Source organism: Acromyrmex echinatior, chromosome 6 (assembly GCF_024713525.1).
Source record: "Acromyrmex echinatior isolate Ae372 chromosome 6, ASM2471352v2, whole genome shotgun sequence".
Taxonomy (NCBI): domain Eukaryota; kingdom Metazoa; phylum Arthropoda; class Insecta; order Hymenoptera; family Formicidae; genus Acromyrmex; species Acromyrmex echinatior.
This window is the reverse complement of record NC_141857.1, coordinates 11,820,423-11,842,196: the sequence shown is the minus strand read 5'-3', so window position 1 is coordinate 11,842,196 and position 21,774 is coordinate 11,820,423. Positions and strand designations below refer to the sequence as shown.

The 21,774-nt window shown below is 33.3% G+C and overlaps 2 protein-coding genes and 1 long non-coding RNA gene across 15 annotated transcripts in view; 2 read left to right on the top strand and 1 right to left on the bottom strand.

The window, feature by feature from the left end:
- Positions 1-275: 275 nt before the first annotated feature.
- LOC105148535 (mitochondrial import inner membrane translocase subunit Tim10 B) lies at positions 276-11,181 on the bottom strand. 5 transcript variants are annotated; one of them, XM_087406845.1, is made up of 6 exons: positions 11,163-11,181; positions 10,565-10,669; positions 10,320-10,481; positions 10,069-10,164; positions 9,798-9,993; positions 6,946-7,423 (listed from the first exon to the last, which is right to left on the bottom strand). In XM_087406845.1, the coding sequence occupies exons 3-5, from the start codon at positions 10,341-10,343 to the stop codon at positions 9,814-9,816; spliced, it is 300 nt and encodes a 99-aa protein (XP_087262971.1). In that variant the 5' UTR covers positions 10,344-10,481; positions 10,565-10,669; positions 11,163-11,181; the 3' UTR covers positions 6,946-7,423; positions 9,798-9,813. The 5 variants fall into 5 exon arrangements, 4 of the variants coding, with proteins under 4 accessions (XP_087262970.1, XP_087262971.1, XP_087262969.1 ...); XM_087406843.1 differs by lacking the exon at positions 11,163-11,181 and adding an exon at positions 10,755-10,973; XM_087406846.1 differs by lacking the exon at positions 11,163-11,181 and adding an exon at positions 10,755-10,973 and having other exon boundaries at positions 10,580-10,669.
- LOC147909444 (uncharacterized) lies at positions 3,064-7,720 on the top strand. Its single transcript, XR_015545295.1, has 3 exons — positions 3,064-6,625; positions 6,950-7,160; positions 7,348-7,720. It is a non-coding gene; the product is annotated as an uncharacterized LOC147909444 (long non-coding RNA).
- Positions 11,182-13,083: 1,902 nt separating the features above from the next.
- Positions 13,084-21,774, top strand: part of Sara (Smad anchor for receptor activation) — a 188,361-nt gene continuing 179,670 nt past the window's right edge. For 4 of the 9 annotated variants that reach the window (XM_087406965.1, XM_087406960.1, XM_087406961.1 and 1 more), the window contains exon 1: positions 13,107-13,700. In XM_087406965.1, coding sequence (XP_087263091.1) covers positions 13,643-13,700 — 58 coding nt within the window. In that variant the 5' untranslated portion in view covers positions 13,107-13,642. Of the gene's footprint in view, positions 13,701-16,062; positions 16,188-21,774 lie in introns of those variants that run through there. The other 5 variants (XR_015545342.1, XM_087406962.1, XM_087406964.1 and 2 more) reach the window with 3 other exon arrangements.

Sequence of the window (21,774 nt, the reverse complement as noted above, 5' to 3'; positions counted from 1 at the left end):
AAATATACGACGTCACAGTCATATCGTTTTTCCAGTGATAGTCGTTGTATGCTTCCAATGCAGCTAGCTTCGTCGTGTTTGAAACCTCATCATAATGTCCCACGAGAGTCTTCCACATATCAGCGGATGATTTACAGGCGACCACCAAATTAAAATGTGCATCATCGAGAGATTTACTTAACAAAGACCTCGCCAAGGCGTCCTTCTTTTTCCAATCAGCCAGTGTGGCATCTGTTGGTTGCTCTCTCGATCCATCAGCCACATCAAACACATCGTTTGCTTCGAGATGAGCCTGAATTTCAAAACGCCAACGAACGTAACTGCTTGAGTTCAGTTGCGTAACAGACTTCAAGTTTATTTCCATCCTTGCAGATTCAAGCGATGTTACTTGGATCTCTGTCTTCCTTGCACACACTATCACTCTCCTTTTTTCTATTTATTATTATAGCCGTTCACACTCCTGGGCTCATAACCTATTGGGATTTTTATTGCTGAATAACAAAACAAAATACAGAGCTTGGTTTTCGGCGCGTGCGAACAATAATAAAGAAACAAAGGTAAGGTTAGTACGAGAAGGGTGCTCACGCCATCTGTCTGGTAACAGATATAATAAAAACAAGAACACGTGATATATATATAGTGGGACTAACGGCATACAATCAACAACATACAATACAATATATACATGAAGAGTAAGCACCGGATGTGTGATAGATGCTGTTTTACAAAAATCGATGCTAGTGAAAAATACAATAGATGTCTGCGTGCGTGCGTGCGTGCGGGCGAGCGGGCGTGCGTGCAGACAGGCGGGCGGGCGGGCGGGCGTGCATGCGTATTAAAGGGGAGGAGAGAAATTTCTTATGAATTCGATGAGGTATTCAAGTGACTGGAATATCTCATAGGATCTCGTAGGATCTGTTGTCTTTCGGAAGGACTTCCGGAGAATGAGAGGAAAGAGAGGATTCTGTTTTGGAAATTATCGAGGGTAGGAGAATAGGAGGGGGAAGGGAATTCAAAATCCAAGGTCTTAATGTGCTGGGGAACTATCGGTTGACTTGTCGGAGGTAAGATCTATCACAGGAACGTCGGGGGAGTCTTGATCTCGATATTTTTGGCATGGAATGAGCCTTTTTTAATTGATAACAGGCTTGAAGGGAGATAAATTGCCCGGTCTGTATCCACATAATAATTGGGACGTTAGCTTTTCTGAGTTTCTCGAGTTTGGCCCGTTTCTTGCGTCCTGCTCTGTGTCTGTTCCGCCAGACCATCTATTTTCTCTCGTTAAATTTTCTCTCGTTAGTGCCCATGACAGATAATTAGAAGAACGTAGAAGGAGAAGATAATTCCAAAGAAAAGGGGGAGAAAGAGATAGATTTTTCAGGAGTTATAGTTTTATTGATTAAAGCGTTTTATTGGTTAAGTAACTGTGAATACGGAAAAGAAGACTTACTTGAAGCGTTTTACCGCTTAAGTAATTTGGAGCAGAGAAAGAAGTGAATTACTTGAAGTGTTTTACTGCTTAAGTAATTTGGAGCAGAGAAAGAGATGAATTACTTGAAGCGTTTTACCGCTTATGTAATTTGTTAGGAGAAAAGATAGGCAGGGTGCGTCTATTGTTAAAGAGAGAAAAGATCGAGGAAGAATAAGAGAGGGAGAGAATATTGATAGTCATGTAACTTTGAAATTAAAGTAACATGAGAAAGAAAAAAAAGAAATTTGTTCTTACTATTTGCTGGAAGTAGTGGCGAACTATAGCGGGAGCCATCCTCGGTGATGGCTGCTTAGTGATGGCTCTTAACTTAGGATGAAAGATCTTCAACGTGGACTATTGATTTTGCTTGGATTGCACTGAGCCGAGAACCCCGCTTGGAATAATTAAACTTGTCGACTGATTTTGAATGTCATTTATGACTGTTCGAAAGATTTTTTTATAACTGACTGCACTTTTCCGAAGGGCTCTATATATATATATATATATATATATATATTGGGATGTGATGCAATTCGGTACTTGGACTTTGGATGGGTGATTCATCTCTTTTTCCAAAGATTTCTCAATTATTTCGAAAAAATAGGAGTGATTAGAATGCTTTCAATCGAACACTAATAATCATTTTCCAATTAATATTCGATCCGCCATGCTATTCTGATCCCATTATTCACATTTGAGAGAAACGGATCTTCTCGAAAGAAAAGAATCGTGGAGTCGTCAAAACGTAACACAAGATACAAACTCGATTCCCTATACTTAAGCATTCGAGGACGAATGTAATATCAGGCTGGCCGAGCTGTAAGAAATTTACTGTCAGAAATAGAGACAACAAAGAAACCATCAGCGTCAGGGCTATGTGACTCAGTAGCAGGACGAAAGTTTACCTGGAAGGAGAGACCAGGGGATCGATTCTATATTTTGAAATGAGATGAAAATTACAAAAGTGAGCGAATTTACTAGAATACTAATAATTTCATTGCTCAACAGTAAATTTGCTCACTTTTGTAAATTTTTACTTTGTTTGAAGATACAGAATTGACCTTCAGACCTGGATTCGAGACTAGAGGATCGATTTTGTATCTCCAAACAAGATGAAAATTACAAAAGTGAGCAAATTTATTAGACGTTGACCAATGAAATTATCAGTATTCTAGTAAATTCGCTCACTTTTGTCATTTTTACCTTGTTTCAAAATACAGAATCGAACTCAAGGAGCGCCCTGATATTTTTCTCTGTTGTCATAATTGTTTACAGTAGTGCGGTTAGGTCACGCATGCATAATAATTAAAAACGTACTGTCGAAAAAAGTGTTTCAGATTTATTTTACTTAAAATCATTGTCTCTTCGATTAACAGCCCTCTATATTCACTATCTTTTTTCTTACATTTTATTATTAAAAACAGCAATGAAGCACGCAACCAAGTGGAAAATAGCTTCCAATTAGTTGACAAACTAAATGGGACTTATTTTTAAGCTGACTATCAATTGGCTTCTTTAGATGTTGTGTTGTTTTTTACCAACGTATCAGCAGAATTGATAACTGAAAGTATAGAAAGAAGATGGGAGAATATATCGAAGAATATTAAAATTCCTAAAAAAAAATTTTTGATAGCTATTAAACTAATATTAGAATCCACTTATTTTTTAATAAGAAATAGACAAGTTTTTGATTCTCCTATGGGCTCTCCTTTGTCACCGATCATAGCTAACGTAGTTGTGGAAGATTTAGAAGAAAAAGCATTCCAATTATTATCATATCGTTTACTCTTTTACTTTAGATATGTAGACGATATATTACTTGCTGCTCCGTCAGACAATTTAAATACTGGAAGTTTTTAATTCGTTCCATGAACGCCTTCACGTTTGAGGTGAGCAAGGATAATAGTTTGAATTTTTTGGATGTGAATCTTATTATTGACGAGCACAGAATTATTTTTGACACCTATAAAAAAACCTATATTTTCTGAAAGATATCTTAATTTTCACTCGCAACATCCCATCTGTCATAAAAGAGGCGTAATTTTTAGTTTATTTGACAAAATTTTCCTTTTATCCCACTCAAAATTCCATTGTAAGAATATTATTTATATGATACATAATAAAAAATGGATATCCTCTTCCTTTTATATTCTCCTCAATTCAGATGAGAATTAAGTTCCATTTTTATAATAGAAAGTCCACCAGAATTCAAACTAAAGATCTTAATAAGTACTTAACCTTTCATAAGAACCATCTCGGAATCTTTTTCCAACTTCTTTAGCCAGAAGTGTCAATTTAAAGCCAGCTTTTATGATTCCGAATACTTTGAAAAAATACATTGAATACAACTGGAAAGGATATTCTTGAGACAAAAGCATCTCATGATGTAGTCTATAGGATCTCATGCAATGATTTGATGCATCATGCATTGACCAGACAAAAAGTTAAAAACAAGAATCGCGAACCATTCGTCGGATATCAATAAAAAATCAGGCTCCAAATGTCATATCTAATCACCGTATTTCACTTGATCATAACTTTGATTGGAACAAAGTTAGAATTTTAGATAAGGAACCATCGTATAATAAAATATTGATTTCCGAGATGATTTTTATAAAGAGACAAAAGAATGGACTTAATTTACAAAGTGACACAGAATCCTTACCAGAAATATACTCTCCCATTATACAAGCACTTTCCCCTTCCTGAATATTTCCCGTCATCTTTTCCCTTTCCTTCTATATTTCTTACCACTCACAATTGACGATTTTTCGTTACTTGTGGATTAGTTTAAAATAAGTCGTCAAGAGAAGAAGAACATGACACATTTTTTACCTGTGGAGTTCTGGTCTTAACACTGCTTGTTTTTTACATACTATTATGCGCTGTGAATCGTATCATCTTTGTTGGCATTAATATAGATATTATAATAATATAAATTTGCCATGATATATGACGATATTTTAATTTGCAGAAATTCTCAATAGTTTGAATTATTTTTTTACATAGTAATACATCATTAAGATTTTATGGACAAAGTGTATCCTTATGCGTTTAATAAGAAATCATATATCCAATAATCATATATCATGACAAATTATTATGGCGAATTGATAGTGACAAATTAGATGAGATTCACTCCTGAACTGATAACATGAACAGGTATAAAAGAAGATTCTATAACTTCGTGCAGTCATATCAAAATTATCGGATTGTACACGTTGCTAAAATAATAAGATTTTTATATTGTATGTATTAGAATTTCCTAGAATTTTTAGTATGTCATTGTTATAAGGTAGAGTTTCAATGTTAGTTTTAACATTGAAAAACATCGACCTAAAAGAAGGTCGAAACGTTTGTATTATAATTTATTAAATATAATGTTTTGTTATTTATAACAATAGCGACTTTGCTTATGCTCTGTGCCCTTTAACGGATTATTTTTATTTATTTATTTTGTATAAAAACGCAGTCTAATTTTATTAAAATCGATGAGGAAGACAGAATTCTCAGATGAAGAATAATAATAAATAATAAATAATAATAAATAATAAATAATTCTCAGAATTATCAGATGAATTATAAGACTGAAATATTGATTGCGTTTATATAAAGTCATAATATTGATTTTGAAATGTTTATTTGACGCAAAAAGAATTATCAAATGAATTATGAGACTATAAATATTGGTTGCGTTTATATAAAGTCATAAGGTTTAATTTAGAATTATTAATTTCATTAGCCTGGATCTACTATAGATTTTTAAGCCTTAAGTCATAAGAAATGGAATAACGAATTGTAATCGAGTATTCTCCTTGCATTAGACTGTAATTTGTCAATTTCTTACAGTTTAAGGCTTAAAACACTATTGTAAATCCGAACTTATTGATTCTAAAGCGAAACCCGGCAAGAAAATCCATCTTCTAATTGGAACAAAGGGATAATGGCTCCTATACATAAGATGACAATTCTTTTTCTCGTTTTATTGGGTAATACAAATGCACAGTCGAAACCGGTTATGCTTTTCAAATAATCGAGGTAACACAACACCCGAAACGAGGTACACATCCGACCCGCACGAGTGGTCTCACGGATTAGGTTAGGTGACATGCTTGTTCTAAATCCGTTTGTATCACTGAACATTGGGGCACATCATATATATATATATAATACTACTATATTGCTAACAATACAATTAAGACTGCGTTCGGAAACATCACTCGTTGGTGTGTTTCGGTGACTTCAGTGGAAAAATAGTGGGGGTATCGTGTGCCTTTATGTCCGTCCGTTTCGTTAAGGATACAGGATGGGCGATCGTCGACCAGAGGTGTCATAATTTTATTGGTGCAGATTGAGAATTTTACGTCACGATCACAGAATGTGTCGTCCAAAATGTCTCTAATTTTATGCCACTGCACCCCGTTAATATCGCTTTTGCAGGTAGAAACCAATGGTAAGGCGAGCTCGCTAATTATATTTAGCAGTGACGAAATCGCCTCCACTATCAGTTGCCTTCCCGTCACCTCCGATGCGCGTTCGTCAACTATTAGCGCGATAATGTACCGATTCCTGTCGCTAATTATTTTTGCGCGCCCAAGGACGGTGTTTTCAATTTGCGGTAATTGGTCTTGTTCTGCGAGCATATTTGCTCCTTGATTGCAGGATTCGCCTCGTGGCGAAAATTATTAAATTGTCTTTCCTTGTAAGAAAATTATCGGGCAGTTCTCGTATGTTAAAGCGTTGATTGGGAGCGTCTAAAGTATCGGGGCAAGGTCGCTATCGTCTGCTTCCATCGGCATCCGTACTATTTTCGTCAGAATTTTCATCGTACATGGGAAAGTAAATGGCTTCTAGGCCGCTACGGCTATCTTGTAGAGAACCTGTAGATAGTGCAGGCGTGTTTGCTGAGCTCATGTTTTGATTCTGAGTTAGAGAAAACAGTGTTTTTTTTTACGGTCTATTTTTTCTGTGATTTCGTTGAGGAAGTTATTGCAGGATTTCTAGATAGGGCGTCAGCGTTTAGGTTCAACCTAAACAGGAAATCAAAACAGGTTCAACCAAAACAGGAAAAAGATCTTGTAGACTACATCACATTTTGACATATTAGCTAATTTATCTTTTGCAGTTGTGATGTAAGCGCTTAGTTTTTTTCAGGTAAGCTGGTTTTTTTTAAGCTGGTTGTAAATTAAACATTTTTGGATATTGTTGAAAATTGTCTAGAAAAAGCTTTTACAAATGGTATTATAAAAAACTTTTTTCTTTGAGGAATTCTATTACAGTTATTGAATTTATCATTTTTATTATTATCTTCATATATATGATATTTTCTTTTATTAATCATGTTGAATATGAAATCTAGTTATTATTTAATAAAATGTTAATATTATTTTTCAAGTTTTTTTCGTAATAATCCGGATGTGTAAGTAAAATAATTTTGTGTACCATTCTATAAATTATTTCTTTTTTATGCTCAATCAGATGATGTGAATTGTAAATTAACAAAATATAATTTAAATCAGACTCTCAAACTTTACAATAATACATAACAATAAAATTAAGGCTAATGAGAGTCAGCGCGGGAAAAGGTGCGCATAAGTATTAATTCATGTAAAATACTTCCAATTGATAAATGATGTGCAACTTTATTCCGAAATCTTAAACATTTTCACTCTCTTTGGAGTCATCATCAGTAAGTCAAACATAATCAATGTTGGTTAAACGATTTGTCCTTGACGAGTTACAATTGTAATTAAGATATCTGCCTGAGAATGTGACTTTATGGAATAGATCAAATTTAATTGAATATTCTTCTCTGATTAATTTTATATTCAAAGAGTTTAATTAATTATTATTTTTTATTTTATTTTAAACTTTAGATGTTCATCTAAGGAGTTGAAGTTCCAATATGTGATTTATCTTGTCGGAAGGAGCAGCCAATAATATGTCGTATACCTGAAATAGAATGGTATTCCGAATGATAATCGTTCTAATGCTATCTCTTCCAAATCTTGCATGACCAAATCCACTACTATAGGTGATAGTGGAGAGCCATGGGTACATCACAAAAATTTGTTTATAAATGTTTATTAAACGTAAAAAACATTGATTGTTATAACCATTCTAATTACTAATTCAAATTCCTTCTTAGGAAGTGATATTTTTTCTACAAATTGCCATTTTTCTTTTCATGACATTATTTATCGCTGACACAATAGATACATTTGTGAATAAAGCAATCATATCCAAGGATGTTAAGTTGTAGTTATTATGTATCTTTATATCTTTTACTTTTCTATCAATTGGTATTTTTTATGTGACTTGAAACTTGTGGTGTGCTCTCAATAATGATACTATGTAAATTATATTAATAGAATGAATTAGAATAAGATCACTGAAGATGACCAAGTTAAAAAGGTCGAAACGTATTAATATTAATAAATTATTGTTATATTTGATAAAAGTTTCGCAAATAACATCCAGCGCGGCTCGAATAGCCTGATTACTATAATTATTAAATTAATATTTTTAAGAGCTTTGTTAATATTATAGAATACAAAAAAAAATACAAAACTTTAAAAGGAAACTTATTATTCAAACACGGATTTAAAAATTTATTTTTTGTAATTAGGTAACGAATATAATATGTAGGTAATATAATGTAATATGTAGTTATGCAATGTAGAAGGTAATGTTATATAATGTAGAAAGTAATGTTATACAATATCAATAAAAATTGTATTATGCAAATAAGATGTCTTATATATAATATTATGTATTATTTTTATTAAATATATTTCAGAAAATATATTTACATTTATTATATTATATTAATGAGATTGCAAACACTAAATAAAATCATGTCATGAAAATACTATTTTATATATAATATTTATTATAATGTTTTAGTTACTTGCAATCCTTTAAATATAATAAATTTAAATATCATTTTTGAGAAATATTTGAAGTTTATTCCAATATAAGTTTTGTAATCTATAAATAAATTACAAGACTCTTAATAAATTTATTTAACTTCAGATTGAAAGGATTACGGTCAGCAATATTTCGAAAAGATTTATTTCTGTAAATTTTTGGTAATATTTTAAGATTGTAAATTGTTTCTGTAATATTTTAGCAACCTTTCAATAAGATTTCATATGCAAGAATCGCGAATATTTTGTTATACCAGAGCTGTCTTAGAAATGTTGCAGATGTATTTCGCAATTTTTCTGAAATGTTTCACTTTTCAATTGAAATATTTCTAAATTATTTCTGAAAATTTTCAGTGTATGAGTAGGATTCCTTTAAACATAAATGGAAAATTGATATTATCCAATTATGTATTAAAAAATAGTATATAATGTTATGCAAATAAAATGTTATTGTCCTACCTAATTATTTTTATTAAGCATATTTAAAAAATCTTATTTATATATTAATGAGATCCAAATACTAAATAATACAATTTTGCAATGAAAAAACTATTTTATATATAATATTTATTGTAACGTTTTAATTATTTGCAATTCTCTGAATATATTAGGTGTTGGAATTAATTCGTAGCGTTTTTAATGAAAGAATGTTATTTATTTCACATGAGCATTAAAAAATACATTAATGAAAGTACTTCCCATCACTTGTAAAACGCTACGAATTAATTCCAACACCTAATAATAAATTTAAATACCATTTTGAGAACTTTAAGAAAACTCATTAAATGTGAGATTAATTGCTAAGTTAATCTTATTTTAATAATAACACCATTACAACTGAAGATTTATCGTTTATATAAATATCTCTTAAAACAATATTATATACATATTATGTATGCAAGAGAAAATTAATATAAAAAAACAGCAAAATTTGTATTACAGATGCGAGAGATAAAATTATTCAACTGTAAAAATATTATATTTAAAATATTTTCCTCTTAATTTAAGAGAATTCCTCTTGAGGCTTTATACAAAAAATAAAATTCTCTAAAATTGGACTCTGTTAATACTAAAATTATTTTTGTAGAAATAGCTAAAATCTTTTTGAAGTATTGACCGTAATCCTCTCAATCAAAGTACATTTTTAATAATATTTCAAAAAGAATCTTAGATTCTATCTGTAACTTTTTAGCAACCTTTCAACAATGTTTCATATGCAAGAATCATGGACATTTTACTATTCCAAAACTGTTTCAGAAATGTTGATGTATTTCGCAACTTTTGTGAAATGTTTCACTTTTTAAATTATTACTTTATATATATTTCAACAGATCTCCATAATTTATGATGCAAAATAAATTAAAAGTATTTGACAAATTAAAAAATATATTGCATACAATTGATAAAGATGTATTATTGTAGACTCTGTTCCATTTTGACTTGCTGATCTTGTGCTTCTAACGCTGCTGTTTGAGCCATGTTTATCTCCTCTATTCTTTTGTGCACCATTCTAGGTTGTACTTCCATGAATATTTCCATTATCTTATGATTAGTGTAGATGTATTTCTGTACACAATTATTTATGCAGAGCTCCTACAAATTTCAATTAATTGAATTTCATGTTCAATACAATTATACAATTCAATATACTTTCATAAAAATACTCACTTCATCAGAAGTAATTTCACGAGACAGAAAAGTATTTGCACATTTTTTGAAACACGTTTCAGATATTTGATTGTACAACAAAAGAAAGTCTTTAAACTACTGAAAACAAATTTCTCGTTAACATACTATTTAACATGATTAATATATCATTTACAACAAAAAATTGTATAGACACAACATAAAATTATTGGTTAAGTGTGGACGAACAATCAAATCTTAATAAACATAAGTGTAATATTAAAGATACGCACATTTCTTAATTGTAATGCATCCATGTACACAGCTGAATATTTTTAACACGCTACAACTATATTTGGTAATAATTTGAATTGCAAAACTTGATAAAAATATACTTATTCGACGCGTTTTCATTCGAAACAATAGAATCTGGTAGAAAAATGCGGCGGTCTGCCCTGTAAAGCAAGATATTAATTGTAGAAGTTTGCTACTAGTCTAGCAAGTTTACATTTGATACGCGGGTACACATTAAGAATACCTTCTTCAAATCTACCTTCTTCGAATTTTGATAAAAATACATTCATTCGATGCGTTTTAGCGTAAAAATAAATAAAAGATAATTGTATAGTTTAGCTTTCGCAGCCTAAAAAACAATAAAATTGAGATTATTCGACGCGTTTCTGCATGAAACGAAACTAGCAGATAAAGCGTCGCTTTGCCCCACAAACCGAAATATTGGCTTAGTTTCCACCGAGGGTTTAATCCGGATCAGAATCAATCAACTACAGTAAGAACCAATCAACTACAGTCGCGCATTCATCTGTCGTTTGACTATAATAGGGGAATATTCGACTGTAGTTGATTGACTCGGTGGAAACTATTATTCATTAAAGGCCATTATTCATTAAAGTAAACGACCATCCAGATTAAAAAAATCTGTTATTGACTCCTTTTTTTTAAGCCTTGTGTCCACAATACTAGAAATCGGTCCGAGATCTCGGATGAAGAAAGAATTGACCAATTGTGATGGTCATGTGACAAATTGTTCAAATGTGATTTGTTAATTTTTTCTATGTCCGAGATTTCTATGTTTCGGACCGATTTCTAGTATCGTGAACTTTAAGACTGTCTCACACAAAATTCTGTAACAGTATGCGTAAGGTGTAAACTTAAACTGAAAAGCCAATCAAGATGTTTTAGATTACATAATCTAACGGAAATGGAAATAACAATAAACTAATTCATAACCTCGCAATAAGGTGAATTTCAACCGGTAAAATTGTCTTATGGATAAGTTTAATGCTATTTCTATTTCCGTTAGAGTACGTAGATCTAAAGCAATATCCTGATTGGCTCATTAGCTTAAGTTCACGTCTTAAGGTTACTTACAGAAATTTTGTCTGCGGCAGCCTTTATGGCTTCGGCATACCAGCGCGATGTTAGTTGCGCGCAACGCGCGATATCCAATGACAATATACCTTTAGAATGAGAACATTGACTGAACATTCATTGTATTGATTGCGTGTCGCGCAATGAAATGTCAGAATAAAAATAATAGTTATCCATATCCTCGCAATAAGGTAAATTTCAACCGGTTAAAACTCGCTTTATGGATAAAGCAGGGAGCACAAACTCTTGCATAATACATACGTAATACATAAGAAAATGTACCAATCAACATCCTTTGTTTCTTTCCTTTCCATGAAATAAAGAACTCAGATTGGTTAAATTTCTTATGCATTACTTGTTATGCATTATACAAGAGTCTGTGCTCCGCGCTTAAGTTTACTGCTATTTTTATTTCCGTAGATCTAAAGGCCATGGCACACAAAAAATTTAAGGTAGTAAGACATAAGCAGTAAGAAAATCAACGTTGTGGATTTGCTACTGCTTGTGTTATTGCCTTACGTTCTTGATTCTGATTGACTGATTCTCTTACTGCTTACGTTTTACTGCCTTAAGTTTTTTGTGTGCTATGAACTTAGGGCTGCCGCACACAAAATTTCTGTAATAGTAACCTTAAGACGTGAACTTAAACTGATGAGCCAATCAAGATATTGCTTTAAGTCTACGTAATTTAACGGAAATGAAAATAACAGTAAACTTATCCATCTTGATTGGTTTATCGGCTTAAGTTCACGTTTTAAGATTATGGTTGCCGTACACAACGCGGCAACGCTTGCCGCGCGACGAAAGTTACGCGATAGCCAATCAATGTCTCGTTAGCTCGAAAGTGTAGATATATAATTTCCGCCGCGTGATAAAAGTTGAAAACTCTGATGAAAGTTTGAACTCTGAATCTAACTTTTGCCATGCGGCGAAAGTAATATTACATCATTTCTAGAAATGTTGGTGTGGCCGATTTAAAAACATAGAATTATTAGTGCGATAACTTCCGTCGCACGGCAAGCGTTGTCGCGTTCTATATGCGGGAGCCATTACTGTTACAGACTTTTTTTGTGTGCGGCAACTCTTACACCGAGCATTTCATACTCGATAGGATTACGTTTGGAAATATTATTCAAGGGCCCTATTCTTGAAAAGTATCGCATATGAAAAACTAGAGAAATACTATAGTATGCGTCATATACTATAGCATTTCTCTAGTTTTTCGTATGCGTTACTTTTTCAAGGCTACGTTCCAAAACTTATACCTGTATTTACAGTCAGATCTTGTAAGGCTTCCTTAAATTTATCTTTAGATACTCAGCAGCCAAGTCTTAAATATAAGGTCTGACTATGAATACGAGTATTACTCTCCGAGGAAGATTTTACTTTATATGCTATAATATACGTCACGTGTACTATATATTTCGAGTAAAATTTTCCTCAGAGAGAAAGTTTGGAACGTAGCCCACGAATAGGGCCTCTGGTGCTCCGTGTATCGTCTTATCCTTATTTAATATTGGGTGAACAATAAGGATAAAATATGCGGAACTCGATTAATATTTCTGAACGCAGTCTAGAGCATATGTACATACATTGTATGCACACTGATAGTACACACGGGCACGCAACTTCTGCTTTTGCCTTAATATGTCGAGCCAATCATCGATCATTACCTTGTTGGCCGTATTCTTATTATAGGTACTCTATCTGAATACAGCCAACGCAGGTCGCAGCCCTAAACCCTAGTTTTGTCATATGATAGAAGATATATATTGTAGTACATGGCTGCGTATATATGAGATCTGATACAATTGTTATATCGTTTTGTAAGTCATTTTAAAAACGAAGTCAAAGTGATTCCGATTAATTTCATCGCAATGTGCTTAATTTTTTTCAAGATATAAGTGTCATGTCTCAAGAATCGAATTCGACGATTGTTGAATGGAACGAATCTGAATCACGCGTATATTACATCTGATGCAGAATATTAGTGTAATCTGTTCCTCTTATTTAAGAAGCAAGTTAAAACAGATTCCAAGAACATGCGTTAATTGTTGAAGCGTGAATCATACCAATTACATTACTGGTTATATATCAAGAATCATATTTCGATCATGGAGGTTATTGATATCAATTAATGTTAATAGAATTATATATACAATTAATAAAAGTTGGCTAGTGTTGATAAATTTATTTAGTGAAAACACGATTGGAAATACATTGTATCATGGAGAAATTTATGATCGACTTAGACAAAGTCCTCAATGATTTTGAATTCAACGAAGGTAAGTATACATTTTTTCGAAGAAAATCAATTTTAATAGAATAGATTGTTGGAGAATCTTTTATATATTTGAAATTTTCAAGTTTATACTTGATTTATCATAAGAGGTTTTTGGGTTTGCATTAAATTTAAATTTGATATAAAAAATTTAAAGTTCAAATTGACACCCAATATGATTATTTTTCAATTGCAAAAATAAATTATGAAATTAAAGATGTTTTCGATATTAAAAAGTAAAGTCCAGACACGATGCAAGGGAAATAGCAATAGCGATAGAAATAACACGATTTCAACCTATCAGAACCCGGAATACATAACTCCTGATAGATTGAAATTGTAATTTCTAATTGTGTAAATTCTATTGTTATTCCCTCGTATTATGTCTAGAGCTTAATAGCGTTTTCTACTACTGGGAGAACTATCCAATTAGAGCAAGATTGTAGTATACATGCTTTAAAACGTAAGTACAGTATAAAACTAGTATAGGAATATGGCATACACGTATACAGGATGAATCAAAATGTTGAACCAATTTTTTATCCTTTGAGCAAATTGTTGACTTCATGCCTAATTGAATTATAATGTATGCAGTCAATTATTTTTTCATAGGGTCAAAAAGCTAATTCAACTCTCATCCTACATAAACTAAACTGTTCTTATACGATAATGTAATATACGTGTATAATAATTGTTTTTACTATGTGAGCAATGTAAAATATATTTTATATGTCAATAAATAGTTGAAACGTATGAAGATGTAGAATTTCATGCATGTATATAATGTGAATAAAGATAGTATAATGTTCTACTTAAATAAATTTTTTTAATATATTTATAATTTGTGAAAAGTATTCCTTTAAATAACGTATTAAGAGTAAGTTTTAATAACTAGGTATGTTACATTTAAATATGTTAATAAAAGATTGAGCATATATTTGATATATATGTTTTCATCGTGATGTTTGACTGAATAGTAAACATATTTTCTACTGACACATTGGGCGCAATTAAGATTGTTGAAAATATATTTTGTTTATGGAATGAAAAACATTTAAAAAACGTTTAGAGAATATAATAGATTGGAATCCAGATATGATCAAATTAAATTATCATCTGGATTTTAATTATATTTCGCAAATGTTTTTTTAAATGTTTTTGATTTTATAAATAAAATTTTCAGCAAATCTTAAATTAATTGCGCCGATGTGTCAGATAGAAAATATGTTTACTATTCAGTCAAACATCGTGATGAAAATATGTATAAATCTAATATATGCTCAATCTTTTATTAACATATTTAAAAAATGTAACATATCTGGTTATTAAAACCTACTTTTAATACGTTATTTAAAGGAATACTTTTCGAAAATTATAAACGCATTAAAAAAACATTTATTTAAGTAGAACATTATATTATCTTTTTATTCACTTATTATATACGTACATGAAATTCTACATCTTCGTGTGTTTCATCAACTATTTCTTGACGTATAAAATATGTTTCACATACTCACACGCAGAGTTGGGAACATTACCTTAAAAAAATAACGCGTTACAGTTACAGTTAGTTTTTGTTAAAAATAACTTTACTATTATTAGTTACTTATTTTAAAAAGTAACGCGTTACCATTACCATTACTTGTAAAAGTAATGAATTGTTATCTTTTCGTTATTTTTCGGGAAATTGAGTTGTTGAGTTAGTTCCCTCACATACGATGTTGATAAAAATTAAGCTCATTTGACGCATTTTTGCACAAAAAACGACTGATATGGCAGAAACAATCGTCGACATCAGAAGCTAAACTCAATAATTACCGAACTTAAATTAAATATTATTTTTAAATTTTAATGTCATTATTAAGAATGTATTTGAAGATTTATTTCCAATGAAAATTCGTAGTATACATGTAATATAAATTACAGATTTTCGACACTACTTCTCCTTCTCTAATAACTATCAGAATCTGCAATTTGAGATATAAATAAAATATTTTTTAAGAAATAAAAATGAGAAAATAAATATTTTATAATTATATTTATTGTAAATAATAATTTTTTATTGTACATAATATAATGTTGAATTGTAAATATATATATTTATATACTTACCATTTTTTTTAATTCTATTATTATTACAATCTGTCTTGTTATACACACACACACACACACACGCGCGCGCGCGCGCGCGCGCGCTCGCGACATTCAGTAATATTGTTTGTGTGTTTGTGACGTTGGTATCACGTTGTATGGAAGCTCGCCAAGGCGGGGTGTAATAATGACAACTCTCTTTGTTGTAATAATTTAAACTTTATTGTTGAGTCGAATTAAGATTTGTTCGAAGCGAGCGATAGACGGTACTCATAATCAATAATTGATGCATTCGGTTAGATGCGTGCATAGGTAACTTGGTACGACGTTGAATAATTTCTCGCAGCCATTAAAGAATACGTAGCAGCAACGAGACCGGCAAATCTCGCCGGAAACTCAGGTAATTCTTGCACACTGAATGCTCTCGCACTACGCATATATCAGTAACATTACGTGACAAAATACAGTGTTGATATGCGATAACACTTTGGTGTAGTTCGCACTCAATATTTAGGATAAGATTCGTTAAGCACGAATCTCACTCAATGATCCGTATTGATCGAGATCGGGAAGCGAACTGAATTTTCGCACGCAGAACGTATGCGCGATAGTCAACTTTTCGAATGCCGCGCAAGGATGGTTGCGTGCCATCTGACGTAGATGGAACATGAGCGAAATATACTCATGTTTTGAACGAAATGTCACGCCGCAGACGTGATTAAATGGGGACGGCTCAGTGTCTCTGAGCTGTTTATATACCATCCCCAAAAAGACATTTTTGAAATAACGATGATTCCGGAACAAATACGTTAAACAGTTATATAAAATCTGAGTAAAATGCATCCAATGACATACTTCCAACAAATTATTATTCAATAGTATTAGTTATGAGTTATAAAGTCATTAGAGATTTTTCTTTTGAGTCTTCGGTTTGGATGTCCTTTAGCCATAAGACGATTTATCCATACATTAGGATGATTACTCAACTTATTTCTTTAAGCTTTAATATATTTAAGGATATTTTTCTTCTTTAACGAAGAGTATATTTAAATCCTATATTGTTTCGTTGGAGATGACTTATGGGACATCAGTTATAATACGTAATAGTATTTTTGATTGAAATCTCTGTATGATTTGGATATTAGAAGTTGATCCCAAAGCTATATACCGCATGTTCAGATAGGTTTTAGGATAGCTTTATACAGCAAAAGCTTATAATCAAGACTTAACTTAGAGTTGTAGTTTAACATCCAATACATTTTTTTGCAGTTTGATATCGAGTTGCTTTTTTTTAGTAAAAATATGTTTCTTCTAGCCCAATCGTCTGTCCGAGTATAAATCAAGATATCTAACATGGTCTGATTGAGGCATTTTGTTATTTAGTTTGATGAGTGGATAAGTTTCGTATCTTGTTGAAAAGATGACATGTAGATTTGACTTTATTAGCTTTAATTCTTCAGTCATCCATGAGATTACTTTTTAAAAACTATTTTGCAATATCTATAGAGACCATTTTGGAGTCTGAATGTGATGCTAAAACTGCTGTATCATTAGCAAAAGTTCCAGTAATGACAGCCTGATCAGTAGGTAGGTCATAGGTATACAATAGATAAGAGAGGTTTCAGGACGCTACCTTGGAGCACTCCCGCACATATCGGATAGATTCCAGTTGAAGCTTCTCTGTGATTGGAAATGTCGGTCTTCAAGATAAGATTTTAAGATAATATTCTTGAGACTTCCATGGATGCTTTCTATATAACTGTTGTGTGTTTCGCGGGTTTTCTCCATGTCTAGATCCATTCTTGGAATGCCAATGTTTCGTGAGCCTTGCAGTCCACTTCATCAGGGCGAGGAGCAGTTTGATACTGAACTGTTCCTCCGGGCCTTTCTTTTTATATTACGCTGCTTGTTGGAGTGGGGGTAGGTGGGAAGAGGGGGGTGGGGTGGGAGAAGAGGTGATGGAATTTGGTTGCTTTTCAATAATCGGGAAAATCGTTTTCCATATTTTATTTATGTTGTAGTTCCATTATCTCTATTTAGATTATTAGGGTGTTTTTGTATCTCTATAGCTTCTTTATACTTTCTTGGAAAGTATGATGTAACGTTGGTTATCGTGGTCGCTTTGTCAAACAATATTTGATGTCCTGTTTCGATGTTGTGTTCTGATAATGCCAACTGCGTGGCGTGTTTTAGCCTGACATCACGTTGGTGTTCTTTTATCCGTAGGTTGACTATTTCCCCAGTTTCTCCAATGTATACTTGTCTGCAGGAACAAGGTATTTTGTATACTCCTGCGGAGCTGAGTCTTTAGAATTTCTTAAGATTTGTCCTATCTTTTTGGGTGGTTTGAAGATAGTTGGGATATTATGTTTGTTTAATATCCTGCCAATCCGATCTGTTGTTCCTTTGATATATGGAAGAATAGATAGGATTCTATCATCTGATTGTGTGTTAGAGATCGTTGATTGTATGTTTATTGATTATCTTGGTTATATCTTTTTTATCGTGTCCGTTTTTATGTAATTTTTTGTATTATTGAAGACCAAATTCCACTTCTTCTCTCACCCCACCTCCCTTTTCCCATTTACCCCTACTCCAACAAACAGCGTAATATAAAAAGGAAGGGCCTGGAGGAACAGCTCAGTATCAGGCTGCTCCTCGCCTTGATGAAGTGACTGCCAGGCTTACAAAATGTTGGCATTCCAAGAATGGATCTAGACACGGAGATTTTAAGATGTTAAAGAAGCAAGATGGAAGGTTCATTTTAACTTTATATAATAGTTCCTCGTGTCAGACTTTATCAAAAGCCTGAGAAATGTCCAAGAAGGCTGCAGAACAAACTTATTTTTAAATGATTGATGTATTTTATTATACAGTCTGTGTCCACTTGGTCTATAGTTCCATGCTTAAATCAGAAACCAAATTGATGATCACTTGCTTCTCATTTGATAGGTATTATTCTGGACATAAGTAATGATTCAAAGACTTTGGCCGTAATTGGTAACAGGCTAATAGGTCTATAAGACTTAGAGTCATCAAGATTTTTACTAGGTTTAGGAATCATTTTGATTAAAGCAGTTTTCCATTGTGAAGAATAAAGTTTAGTCTCAACATGGCATTAAAAAGTTGTGTAAAATATACAATTCCTTTATCAGGAAATTTTTTCAGAATCTAGTCAGTTATAAGGTTATAACCAAGAGTTTTCTTGTTTTTTAATTTTTAACTATACTCAAGACTTCCGTTTTATTAATTTTATCAAATTGTTCATTTTCAGAATAAGGAGCGTTTATAGTGTCCTTTTCTCGTGTTTTAGAGTTCCCATATAAGAGTGAGGTGTAAAAGCATTTTGAAGATAATTAACAAAGGTGACAACCTTTTCAATATCAAATCGAGCCCAGTTACCATCCACTTCAGCGGAGGTACTATCTGATTGTCGTTTCACCAAGGACCGGATGAGGGGAATGCGTTTTCGCAGCGCCAACGGTGTTCCTGATGGCGTGTGCGAAGATTGCTTCCATGGATCTATCAGCGGCGGTATCCTCCAGTCCGCCTCGCAGGTTTGCGTCTCAGCTATCGCCTTCTGCGACGTTGTCGGCAGGCTGTAGGCGGCGTTGGCGGCAGCGGCGACATCTTTAGCGCTATCTATCAGCGTTAATGAGGCCTTTCGCTGTCGTCGGCTATCCCACACGCTGATGTCCCAGAGGGCGTGTCCGCAGCAGGTGTCTCGGCGAAATGTCCAGCGGATGGAGTGTCCACGTCCCTGGTGCTAGTAGGCGTGGTCCCGCGGTGGCCGTTTGCGCTGGTGGTCGCCGGTCGAGCTGGGTGGCGTTGACCTTGGCGGCTCCCCGCTGTTGATCCCTGCGGCGCCTCCTCTGCTGCTGTTATCCTTGGAGTCGCCGAGGCTGCTGGACTGTTGCTGCTGCTCCCTTCCGGTGGGTGCTTCTCTGCTCGCTTTGCTGGTGGGCACCTTGGCTGGCCTGGTCAGCTGCCGGAGCTTTTGACGTGATTACAGCTCACGTAGATATCCTCTCAGATGCACCATGAGTCATGCAGTGTCACTCCTTGATTCCGCGGGCCTTATATGGCCGAGTTTTTCTTGCGTACGGGTCCGCGTTATCGCGCCAACCCTCGTGAGGGCTGTGTCGCGATATTCGCAGTTCGCGTCTCGCAAGCGTTTGCAAGAAAGTAGCGCACTCGTGCGTCCGTGTGTACGCCGGATTAGGCTAGGATCTTTAATTTCTCAATATGGTGTAACCGCCCATTGGCATTCCAGAGGACAAGCTTAATATTACTAAATTTTGATTTTAAACACGAGATCCGCTATCATGTTGGTGATAGCTATCATTTGATTTATCATAAATTGGAATAAGTTCTTAACACCCTTTATATCATTGAGGTGTATAAGGTTATTTCCCCTTTCTAGATGAGAGATTTGTTAGAATTATTATTAGGATTAAAAGTAAGATTAAAATGAGAATTATTAGAATTGAAGTTTTTTGTTATATTAGCATAAGATGCCAGTTGGGATATGTTTTGAGTAGATGGGAATTTCCTAGGTCTAGGAGATGGAAACTTATTTTTTTGTAACTCCTTATAGATAGCACAGCTCTTATAATTAGCCGGGTGGTTTCCATTACATAGGACACACGTGCTCTAAACGGCCTTCCCTTGGGCAGTTTATTGTAGTACGATCTCCAGCACACTTAACATATCTAGATCTTCGATAACAAAAACCTTTTGTGTGCCCGTATCTTTGACAATTTGCGCATTGAGGAATCTGTCTTTTAGGTCTCGGCGCTTTGAAAGTTATACGACAATTCAGGAGATATTTTACATTATAGATATTTTTATTTTCCTGATTTGGTTTAAGATCGATAAAATACATAGATAAAGGTTTTTTTTTTTATTATTCTATCGTTTATGTTCCAGACATTGGTTACCTCATGTCCAATGATTTCGATTGCTAATTTAATTTCTTCTGGGTCTGTGAAAGGATGGATATTTTTTAGCACAATACGGAAACTTCTTTCTTGTTTTAGTTTGTATGTATGAAATTCCGTTCTTTTTTTATGAAGTTTCTTAATAATCAATGTATAGGCCTCAGTTGTTTTTGGATGAATTTTGACTTCTTTTGTCCTTAATATTTTAATCTCATATTCATTTTTAACAATTTCATTGAGAAGAGTTTTTAATGGTAGTTAGTAATGCTATCAATATTGGCGGTGGCTTAATATTTCTATTTTTAGCAATAGTTGTATTGTTTGTATTTTCTTCTTCCGTCGGTTTTGAATTGTCAAGAGCAGAGAATCTATTAGGGTATTTTCTTCTTCCGTCAGTTTTGAATTGTCAAGAGCAGAGAATCTATTAGGAATTGAAACTGGAGCACTTAACCAATAACTATTATTTGCTTGTTTGAACATTTTCGACGACATATCTGGGCTGTTACGTGATCTCTTTTTATCATGTTTTTTTCCACATAACATTTCCGTTATCTCCAGTAGATTTGATTTCATTTTCTCGTTGGTAAACCTTGATGCATTTGACAAGTTGTTGTTTTTATAAGAAGTAATAGTGATCTAAATGAGAATAATCTAAGTCTAGCTGATAAGATGTGAGACTCAATTCCTATGCTGGATACAACAGTTTTAAATTCTGCCTGAGGAGATCTTGTCAATGAGCTTCTTCCAAAAGCCTCTTTTCCAATTTCATTTTCTCTTTTATTTTCACTTTCATCTTCTTTTGATAATAATGGTTGCACCTCCTCTCAGAATCCTTGGGGCCTGCCTCCTTAGAGGATGTATTATCCAGGTCAATGCCTGATATACCACCTGGGGTATTAACTTCCGTAAACATTTTTTCCATTGTTTTATTGCCGGTTTTTGATCCCTCCCCCATTTAATTTCCCTAGTACTCTTCGGCGAACCGACGAACATTCTCCTATCCGCCACCTGAGGAGACGCCCATGGGGGACCAGCAACCCCACACGG